Genomic DNA, 11,372 nt, shown 5'->3' on the forward strand with positions numbered 1-11,372 from the left:
CGTAACCGGACAGTCTGTTAACATCAGAAAATAGTTTTTCAACCACAATATCAACTAGAAATAATTAACTGCAGCAAAAGTGTCTTTTATTAAATTTGACAAAAACCCCAAGAACTTATCTGACGTTTTCTAGATTATTTATAAAAAATTAATGATTCCATTTTAAAGCGCTATTGGTGCCTGTCGGAGGTGCTATTAAGTAACAATTTCAGTTATTTTAATGCATATTTAAGAGTTATTTGTTTATGTTATATCAAAATGAACGTGATCTGTTATGTTTGATTTTAACCTTTTGTATTTGTGGAATCAGGAACTTAACAAAACTTCTGTACGCAATATAAATACTTTTATTTGTTTTGAATGTATATATCTCAGTATGATTCAATCGCATGATGTTTTGTTATTCGAATATGATTGTTTTTAAACTGTTCTATTGCAAAACATGAACTTTTAATTTTTAGGGTTTTTTTTTACAGTTTATGCCGCTTTATTTCTATTTTACTTATTATTATTTTTTATGGATGAAGAATAAAAGCTTTGTTGGTGTTCATGAGAAGTCAAACTTTGAAGTTGTTATTATGTTACAGCTTTAGTCATTCTAACGCATCATTTATTCATACGATACATAGCAGACGTAAACTTTAATTTTTATCCCCGATTTATGTGCTCCTAAAAATTAGAATTTTAAGATTTTCGCATTGTCTATTTTTATGTATATTAGTTAGTATGATTCAATCGCATAATATGTTGTCATCGAATATGAACTTTTTAACTGTGTCTTATTCACAATTCTACATAAACTTTTGAATTTAATTCTGCTTTTATTTGTTAGTGCTAATAGTGATTTAATTACCATCACTATTTAGTTAGTTCCTGTTATGTGTTGTCATCTGAAAGTAATTGATTTTCAGCTGTGTTTTGGGTATAAGCATTTCTATTGCGTTTATGAAAGTAAGTTGTTATGAAATTGCACATCTAAGAGTAAATTATTTACTCGATATTTAGCGTTTGAGACAAATGAGAGAGCACTTGATTTATTTGCAACTTATTGTGCCTATTTATCGAACTTTGTTGTTGTTGTTTTTTGGGGGCATGCATATCAATAACTGAAGATATGTAAGATCCATATATATTCAGTTTTTAAGAGGCTTTTCGCGCAACTTAAAAAATTAACCATGCCTCCAGCACCAAAAAAAAATATGTGTGTGAAAAACCGTGAAAAACACAAAGAGAATATGCGCAAAAGAAGGAATGAAGAAACGGAAAATGAACGCACAAGAAGATTAGAAAAAGACAGACTTAACAAAGAAACTGCACTTAAAGAGGAAACAGAAGATGAGCGCAGAAGAAGGTTAGAGAAAAATCGTCTGAACAAAGAAATTGCACATGATGAAGAAACTAAAGAAGAACGCGCTGGAAGATTCGAGAAAGACAGACTTAACAGAGAAATGGCAAGCAAGGAGGAAACAGGAGATGAGCGCAGGAAAAGATTAGAAAAAGACAGATTTAACAAAGAAGCTGCACTTAAAGAAGAAACAGAAAATGAGCGCAGATTAGAGAAAAATCGTCTAAACAAAAAAATTGCACTTGAAGAAGAAACAAAAGAAGAACGTGCAGGAAGATTGGAGAAAGACAGACTTAACAGAGAAATTGCATGTAAAGAGGAAACGGAAGATGAGCGCAGAAAAAGATTAGAAAAAGACAGACTTGACAAGGAAGCTGCATTTAAAGAGGAAACAGAAAATGAGCGCAGAAGAAGGTTAGAAAAACACAGAACTTTCAAGTCAGCTGCGCGATTAAAAGTGTGGAAAGAAAAAGAGTATAGTGCTGGTGTAAATTATTCTGCTGATCCATCATTCCAAATTGGGTCAATGTCTGTTCAGTGCAAATACTGCAGTGCTTTTAAGTGGAAGTAGGAAGCGCCAGGATTGTGTTGCCTCAATGGAAAAGTTGATATTCCGTATGTTTCTGAGCCTCCGAAATTTCTTCGTACGTTGCATTCCGAAGAACCGACTGATGCAAAACACTTCGTGAGAAACTAAAGACGCTAAAACGCCTGTTTCAGTATGACTTCATTTGGTGCTGAAAAAGAAGTTAAAGAAGCGGGATTTATGCCAATGTTTCAAGTACAGGGGCAAGTGTACCATAGAATTGGTAGTTTAGAACCCTCTGAAAAAGAACGCCATAAATTTTTACAGTTGTACTTTGTATCTTGTTACGAAAGGAGGTAAATTTTTTTCCAAAAGTGTTGTCAACCTTAATTTGCATTAGTTTTTTCTCATTCGTTCTTTCCTTCTTGCAACAAGATCGCGTTAGCAGAATATGCAAATTGCCAGTAGCATTTGAGCTCCCGGCACTTTGCCTCATTTTCTTCCCTTTCAATTTCAACCCAAGTCAGACTTGGTTGTCTTTTTCGGCAGCTCAGTTGAGTCTGTCCGTTTTTGCCGATGGCTTTGGCTTACTGCTCTTGACATGAATATTATAGCTCAATATGTTTAACGTATCATACTTTGACTTAAAATGTTAGCTTCAGAAGTCATTTAAAGTACAATGAGCTACTATTGTAAAGAGCGTATTCTCAATAACATCTTAACATGTCATAGTATATATCATAGATATAATAAACAAGTTACTTTTTAACTTTGGCTCTTCTTGATGTTGCACAAGATAAATATGTTTTTTCAAGAAGTATCATACGTCCTGGTTGAGCTTCCACTAAATAAGTTAATAAGCTGAGTTATAAAAGTTATAAAAGTTAATAAGCTGAGCACTTTTAAAAGCTCACAGTTTAACATATCTGACACAGAAGAACAGCTCACGCAACGTTGTAAATATATTTAAAACATAAAACCAAAATTAGTAAGTCAGTTGCAAGCGATGCTTCATCAGGAAAATAACTACGTTAGAGATTTCAAAATGACAATGGAGAAGTTGACTCCTGACGCTCAGCTGATTATTTCTGCAGATCCAATTCCAGCCGGTGAACATAAAGGACGATTCAACATTCCATCTTCATCAGAAGTTGCAATAATAAGGGCAGGAGAAAGTAAAGGACACCGTGACATTGTCTTAGAATTACGAAATAATATCCTACTAAGGATTTCTGAAACGCATCGATCATATGACTCCTTGCAATATCCCTTATTTTTTTGGAAAGGGCAGGATAGATATAATTTTAGTCACAAACAAAGAAACCCAGAAACTGGGGTTTTGACAAACAAAAAAATTTCAGCTATGGAATTCTATGCTTTTCGTCTGATGGTTCGCAGCACAGAATTTAGTACAATTCTTCATGGACGAGAGCTTTTTCAGCAATATGCAGTAGACATGTACGCTAAAATTGAGGCAGAAATACTTCGCTACGTACAATTAAATCAACAAAAGCTTAGAGTTGACAACTACATTCATCTTAAAGATGCGATATTAAATGATGGTAACGTAAATAACGTAGGAAAGCTCACTATTTTACCGTCCAATTTTACCGGAAGTCCGCGTTACATGCAAGAAAAAACGCAGGACGCCGTGACGTACGTGCACAATGATTTATTCATCACTTTTACCTGCAATCCTATGTGGGAGGAAGTAACAAGTGAACTTTTTCAAGGGCAACCACCAATCTGTCAAAAAACTTTTTCCCCCTGCCACGGATGATATGGAATCGGAAAACGCCCAGTTAAGACGTGTCTACCTGAATGAGGGGGAAAAGTAAAAATTTAATTCGCGAAATCCGTATAGTTCAATCTGACTCTGTTTAGTTTAAAGGCAAACGTACATCTGCAAAAGCTGTCATCCCTGAAAACCAGTAGATGCGTCCATTTTCTCCTGTGAACCGAATGTTTGCTTTTCCGTCTCATCCGTTGTCAGATTTTAGTATCTAACAATTGTTGCCTAAACTGTGGCGATTGAGAAAAATCATAGACTCCGAAATATCTCGGACAACCGGGCACCAACTTTGACTTAAAAAGCATGTATAAGAAGAAAACTGATTTTTTTTTTTTTTTTTTTTTTTTTTTTTTCACAAACCAGTATAACAGGTACTCTTTTGAATGAAATTTTAAAGGTCGTTTATGAGCTTCACCTCTTTTGTCTACGGCGTAAAAACTCAATGATTTTATAGACTGTTATAACACAATCGTTAAACTTTTTTTTTTTTTTTTTTTGAAAAAACTCCACTTTCTCATTTTTTGTGACTTACTGAAAGCAAACATGACTAATGTTACCAAATATCAGCCTTAAATGAAAAAGGACCCTACGAACGACAAAATAACTGATTGCCATAAACCTAATTTTAGATTTCATATTTTTATGGTCATAAAATATAAATAATTTATAATATCGTGATGATATTTTCATTTGAGTTTCAACATGCTCTCTCTACTTTTACTTCGCAATTTTTTCCGTATCTGTTATTCTATTTTATTTCCCTTTGCAATTTATACGAAAATGTCTGCCAAAAAGATCATAAATGGAAGAAAGATAAAATTAGTTACTCTCCAGCAATAAGAGAATATAATTATAGACACGCACAAAATTTCAGAAAAAAGCACTATGTCATTTTATTTCTCAGAATAATTACATAAAAATAATTAAACATTGAAAAAGTGCTTAACCGGCATAGGCCATTGATTGAGAGACAGCAGATGCGGAATCTCCAACACGACTGAAATCGACGTATCCAATGTTTGCCGAACTGAGCATGTGGGTAAGAACCGAAATTACTTCAAGAAGAGCTTGCACAGTTGCTTCTGCACTAGAAAGTCCTTGTGAACTAGCTTGGATCTGAGCAGCCATATTTGAAATCGTTGAACCGAGAGCACCGACGTTAAAAGCGCCGTTAGAAACAAGAGTTGAAGATGCTGCGCTCATTCGGTTGACAGCTGGAGCAGATACAATTCGGTTGCTTGCAGCTGCTGCTGAGGCTCCTGCACCTTGTCCGTATCCAGCTTGACCTCCATATCCAGCTCCTGCGCCGGAAGCTGCAGCTCCTGCTGCTGCACCTGCTCCAGTTCCGTATCCTGATTGTCCTCCATATCCAGCACCTGAAGCAGTAGCTGCCGCTCCAGACCCAACTCCTGTACTATATCCAGAAGCAGCTCCTCCTGCTGCGGATTGTGATGTGGTTGTCGTTGTTCTGGATACAGCTTGTGAACTAGCGGCTCCTGCACTTGCGCCATATCCTGTTTGACCACCTGCTCCTGCACTAGCAGCTGCGGCACTTGCTGCAGCACCAGCTCCTTGTCTGTAACCTGCTTGACCTCCGTATCCAGCGCCTGCACCAGCTGCTGCTCCTGCTGATGCACCGGCTCCTTGTCCATAACCTGCTTGTCTTCCAGCACCTGCACCAGCAGCTGCTGCTCCTGCTGAAGCGCCGGCTCCTTGTCCATAACCTGCTTGTCCTCCGTATCCAGCGCCTGCACCAGCTGCTGCTGCTCCAGCTGCTGCACCGGCTCCTTGTCCGTAACCTGCTTGACCTCCGTATCCAGCGCCTGCACCAGCTGCTGCTGCTCCTGCTGATGCACCGGCTCCTTGTCCGTAACCTGCTTGTCTTCCAGCTCCTGCACCAGCAGCTGCTGCTCCTGCTGAAGCGCCGGCTCCTTGTCCATAACCTGCTTGTCCTCCATATCCAGCGCCTGCACCAGCTGCTGCTGCTCCTGCTGATGCACCAGCTCCTTGTCCGTAACCTGCTTGTCTTCCAGCTCCTGCACCAGCTGCTGCTGCTCCAGCTGATGCACCGGCTCCTTGTCCGTAACCTGCTTGACCTCCGTATCCAGCGCCTGCACCAGCTGCTGCTGCTCCTGCTGATGCACCGGCTCCTTGTCCATAACCTGCTTGTCTTCCAGAGGCTGCACCAGCAGCTGCTGCTCCTGCTGAAGCGCCAGCTCCTTGTCCATAACCTGCTTGTCCTCCAAATCCAGCGCCTGCACCAGCTGCTGCTGCTCCTGCTGATGCACCGGCTCCTTGTCCGTAACCTGCTTGTCTTCCAGCACCTGCACCAGCAGCTGCTGCTCCTGCTGAAGCACCAGCTCCTTGCCCGTAACCTGCTTGTCTTCCAGCTCCTGCACCAGCAGCTGCTGCTCCTGCTGAAGCGCCGGCTCCTTGTCCATAACCTGCTTGTCCCCCATATCCAGCGCCTGCCCCAGCTGCTGCTGCTGCTCCTGCTGATGCACCAGCTCCTTGTCCGTAACCTGCTTGTCTTCCAGCTCCTGCACCAGCAGCTGCTGCCCCTGCTGAAGCGCCGGCTCCTTGTCCATAACCTGCTTGTCCTCCATATCCAGCGCCTGCACCAGCTACTGCTGCACCTGCTGATGCACCGGCTCCTTGTCCGTAACCTGCTTGTCTTCCAGCACCTGCACCAGCAGCTGCTGCTCCTGCTGAAGCGCCGGCTCCTTGTCCATAACCTGCTTGTCCTCCATATCCAGCGCCTGAACCAGCTGCTGCTGCTCCTGCTGATGCACCAGCTCCTTGTCCGTAACCTGCTTGTCTTCCTGCACCTGCACCAGCAGCTGCTGCTCCTGCTGAAGCACCGGCTCCTTGTCCATAACCTGCTTGTCCTCCATATCCAGCGCCTGCACCAGCTGCTGCTGCTCCTGCTGATGCACTAGCTAATTGTCCGTAACCTGCTTGTCTTCCTGCACCTGCACCAGCAGCTGCTGCTCCTGCTGAAGCACCGGCTCCTTGTCCATAACCTGCTTGTCCTCCATATCCAGCGCCTGCACCAGCTGCTGCTGCTCCTGCTGATGCACCAGCTCCTTGTCCGTAACCTGCTTGTCCTCCATATCCAGCGCCAGCACCAGCTGCTGCTGCTGCTCCTGATGATGCACCGGTTCCTTGCCCATAACCTGATTGTCCTCCATATCCAGCGCCTGCACCAGTTGCTGCTGCTGCTCCTGCTGATGCACCGGCTCCTTGTCCGTAACCTGCTTGTCTTCCAGCGCCTGCACCAGCTGCTGCTGCTCCTGCTGATGCACCGGCTCCTTGTCCGTAACCTGCTTGTCTTCCAGCACCTGCACCAGCAGCTGCTGCTCCTGCTGAAGCGCCGGCTCCTTGTCCATAACCTGCTTGTCCTCCATATCCAGCGCCTGCACCAGCTGCTGCTGCTCCTGCTGATGCACCAGCTCCTTGTCCGTAACCTGCTTGTCTTCCAGCGCCTGCACCAGCTGCTGCTGCTGCTCCTGCTGAAGCGCCGGCTCCTTGTCCATAACCTGCTTGTCCTCCATATCCAGCGCCTGCACCAGCTGCTGCTGCTGCTCTTGATGATGCACCGGCTCCTTGTCCGTAACCTGCTCGGCTTCCAGCACCTGCACCAGCAGCTGCTGCTCCTGCTGAAGCGCCGGCTCCTTGTCCATAACCTGCTTGTCCTCCATATCCAGCGCCTGTACCAGCTGCTGCAGCTCCTGCTGATGCACCAGCTCCTTGTCCGTAACCTGATTGTCTTCCAGCGCCTGCACCAGCTGCTGCTGCTGCTCCTGATGATGCACCGGCTCCTTGTCCATAACCTGCTTGTCCTCCATATCCAGCGCCTGCACCAGCTGCTGCTGCTCCTGCTGATGCACCGGCTCCTTGTCCGTAACTTGCTTGTCTTCCAGCACCTGCACCAGCAGCTGCTGATCCTGCTGAAGCACCCGCTCCTTGCCCGTAACCTGCTTGTCCTCCAGCGCCTGCACCAGCTGCTGCTGCTCCTGCTGATGCACCGGCTCCTTGTCCGTAACCTGCTTGTCCTCCATATCCAGCGCCTGCACCAGCTGCTGCTGCTGCTCCTGCTGATGCACCGGCTCCTTGTCCGTAACTTGCTTGTCTTCCAGCACCTGCACCAGCAGCTGCTGATCCTGCTGAAGCACCCGCTCCTTGCCCGTAACCTGCTTGTCCTCCAGCGCCTGCACCAGCTGCTGCTGCTCCTGCTGATGCACCGGCTCCTTGTCCGTAACCTGCTTGTCCTCCATATCCAGCGCCTGCACCAGCTGCTGCTGCTGCTCCTGCTGATGCACCGGCTCCTTGTCCGTAACTTGCTTGTCTTCCAGCGCCTGCACCAGCTGCTGCTGCTGCTCCTGCTGAAGCGCCGGCTCCTTGTCCATAACCTGCTTGTCCTCCATATCCAGCGCCTGCACCAGCTGCTGCTGCTGCTCCTGATGATGCACCGGCTCCTTGTCCGTAACCTGCTTGTCTTCCAGCACCTGCACCAGCAGCTGCTGCTCCTGCTGAAGCGCCGGCTCCTTGTCCATAACCTGCTTGTCCTCCATATCCAGCGCCTGCACCAGCTGCTGCTGCTCCTGCTGAAGCGCCGGCTCCTTGTCCATAACCTGCTTGTCCTCCATATCCAGCGCCTGCACCAGCTGCTCCTGCTGAAGCGCCAGCTCCTTGTCCATAACCTGCTTGTCCTCCATATCCAGCGCCTGCACCAGCTGCTACTGCTCCTGCTGATGCACCAGCTCCTTGTCCATAACCTGCTTGTCCTCCATATCCAGCGCCTGCACCAGCTGCTGCTGCTCCTGCTGAAGCACCAGCTCCTTGTCCATAACCTGCTTGACCTCTATATCCAGCGCCTGCACCAGCTGCTGCTCCTCCTGCTGAAGCACCGGCTCCTTGTCCATAACCAGATCCTGCTCCAGCGCCATAACCTGATCCTGCTCCAGCTCCTGCACCGGCGCCGTAACCGGATCCTGCTGCAGCTCCTGCACCTACGCCGTACCCAGATCCTGCTCCAGCTCCTGCACCAGCGCCGTAGCCAGATCCTGCTCCTGCTCCTGCACCTGCACCGTAACCAGATCCTGCTCCGGCTCCTGCTCCAGCACCATAACCAGATCCTGCTCCAGCTCCTGCTGCTGCTCCCGCTCCTGATCCAGCACTGTAACCAGATGCTGCTCCAGATGCGCCAGATGATGCCTGTGATGTAACAGTCTCTTGAGTTATTACCTGAGTGCTTGAACTGCTGCCAGCCGATGCAGCACCAGTTGAATATCCTGCTCCAGTACCATACCCAGCCCCAGCTGCAGCTCCTGAGCCTGCAGCTGCTCCAGCTCCGGAACCACTGCTTGCTCCATAACCACTTCCGTAGCCAGCACCAGTCCCAGCCCCAGCCCCAGCTCTAGCTCCAGCACCAGCGCCGTAACCAGATCCTGCTCCTGCGCCAGCTCCTGCTGCTGCACCAGCACCGTAGCCAGAACCTGCTCCAGCTCCTGCACCAGCGCCGTAACCAGATCCTGCTCCAGCTCCTGCACCAGCACCGTAACCAGATCCTGCTCCAGCACCAGACCCGTAGCCGGCACCAGATCCTGCTCCAGCTCCAGCACCGTAGCCAGCACCAGATCCTGCTCCAGCACCAGCACCGTAGCCGGCACCAGATCCTGCTCCAGCACCAGCACCGTAGCCGGCACCAGCTCCAGCACCAGCCCCAGCTCCCGCTCCTGCCCTACTGCCGTAACCAGATCCTGCACCAGCTCCTGCTCCACTGCCGTACCCAGCCCCTGCGCCGGCTGCTGCACGAGCTCCTGAACCAGCACCATAACCAGCTCCGGCACCTGCACCGTAGCCAGCTCCTGCTCCAGCTCCAGCTCCAGCTCCAGCTCCTGCCCCCGCACCAGTACCATATCCAGCTCGAGTGCCGCTTCCTGCAGAAGCTGCAGCTCCAGCTCCTGCGCCAACTCCGTATCCAGCTCCTGCTGCAGAAGCCTGTGATGTAACAGTTTGTTGAGTTGTTACTTGAGTGCTCGAACTGCTGCCAGCTGCCGCAGCACCTGCAGAATATCCTGCTCCAGTACTGTAGCCAGATCCTGCTCCAGCTCCTGCACCAGCGCCGTAACCAGATCCTGCACCTGCTCCTGCTCCCGCTCCAGCGCCGTAACCAGATACTGCTCCAGCTCCTGCACCAGCGCCGTAACCAGATCCTGCTCCGGCTCCTGCTCCTGCTCCTGCACCCGCGCCATAACCAGATCCGGCTCCAGCTCCTGCACCAGCACCGTATCCAGAACCTGCACCTGCTCCTGCACCAGCTCCATAACCAGCACCTGAAGCAGCTCCTGCTCCTGCACCAGCACCGTATCCAGTACCTGCACCAGCTCCATAACCAGCACCTGAAGCAGCCCCTGCTCCTGCACCAGCACCGTATCCAGCTCCTGCACCAGCTCCATAACCAGCACCTGAACTAGCTCCGGCTCCTGCACCGGCACCATAACCAGCGCCTGAACCAGCTCCCGCTCCTGCACCAGCACCATAACCAGCGCCTGAACCAGCACCAGCACCTGCTCCAGTTCCGGTTCCATAGCCTGTTCCGTATCCAGAGCTTGCGCCAGCGGCTGCTCCTGCTGCTGCACCTGTTCCATATCCGGTGTTGTATCCTGTTGCAGTTGAACCTGCAACATTTGTTGTTGTTGTGACAGTGGAAGTTGCGACATTTTGTGTACTTCCGGTAGACACGCCTTGAGCATAATTTGTTGCTCCGGCAGCAGCACTTGATGCAACTCCTTGTGCTCCTCCTCCGTATCCTACAGCCTGAGCTGTTCCCTGTCCAACTGCTGCTCCTGCTCCGGATGAGTATCCACCTACTGGACCTGAACTTCCGGATGCATCTGCCCCCGCAGATGCTGATATATCGTTTGCTTCTACACTGCTAAATAGCGTGATGAGTCGACTGATTTCATTGAGAAAACCGTTATCAACATTTCCGGTCAGCTGTAGAAGAGTATTAGTAACTGCATCTAGAACTGCGCCTATTTGGTATTCTTTTCCGCCGTTAGCAGCAACGATTTCTGCAATAGCTGAGCCGAACGCTGCGTTCATGGCCCTCATCGCGCCACGGCCACTTTTCCCGGACCTTATCATCTTGTCCATTGCAGAGTTCATGATATCTCTGACATCATCGAAGTCTTTCATCTCCTGCCCACTGAATGCTCCAGCTTGCGAAAGAGCCACGGAGAAGCCGTTCATGAAGTTCTCGGCCATTTGGGGGCTTGACCATACTGAGGCTCCTTGCCCCAGAGCTGAGTAGCTCTGGGCGCAAAAAACAGCGAAGAATAAGGCAAGGTAAGTTGACCACTGCATGGTGCTTGGTTAATCCAACCTAGGATGATCTGTCTGCTCCTGCCCTCAGGCTTTTATACAAAGATTTTGCGTGCGATTCAAAAAATCAGCAATTCAAATCCTCACTGCTGCGTTTTCACACCTGTCGAATGCCCTTAAGACCTCATTTTTACGACCGCACTGAATGCGCATCTGAAATGCTGTTTTGAAAGCTGGGATTTTATGTCCATGTTTTCCCCAGGAGTATCATTAAAATTAGTCATTAAACTGCAATCTTTTTTTTTTATAATTTTTAAAATATTGAAGCACAAAAATGTTGTTATTTCATCAGCAACAAAAAAAAAAAAAGAAAGAAAGAA

The 11,372-nt window shown here is 48.0% G+C and overlaps 1 protein-coding gene across 25 annotated transcripts in view; it reads right to left on the minus strand.

Moving 5' to 3' along the window:
• Positions 1–11,075, minus strand: part of LOC129234238 (fibroin heavy chain-like) — a 119,384-nt gene extending 108,309 nt beyond the window's left edge. For 19 of the 25 annotated variants that reach the window (XM_054868180.1, XM_054868195.1, XM_054868191.1 and 16 more), the window contains exon 1: positions 8,616–11,074. In XM_054868180.1, coding sequence (XP_054724155.1) covers positions 8,616–11,034 — 2,419 coding nt within the window. In that variant the 5' untranslated portion in view covers positions 11,035–11,074. Of the gene's footprint in view, positions 1–4,531; positions 6,687–6,761; positions 8,298–8,615 lie in introns of those variants that run through there. The other 6 variants (XM_054868178.1, XM_054868179.1, XM_054868202.1 and 3 more) reach the window with 5 other exon arrangements.
• Between the last annotated feature and the right edge of the window lie 297 nt (positions 11,076–11,372).

Source organism: Uloborus diversus, chromosome 1 (assembly GCF_026930045.1).
Source record: "Uloborus diversus isolate 005 chromosome 1, Udiv.v.3.1, whole genome shotgun sequence".
NCBI classification, from domain to species: Eukaryota; Metazoa; Arthropoda; class Arachnida; order Araneae; family Uloboridae; genus Uloborus; species Uloborus diversus.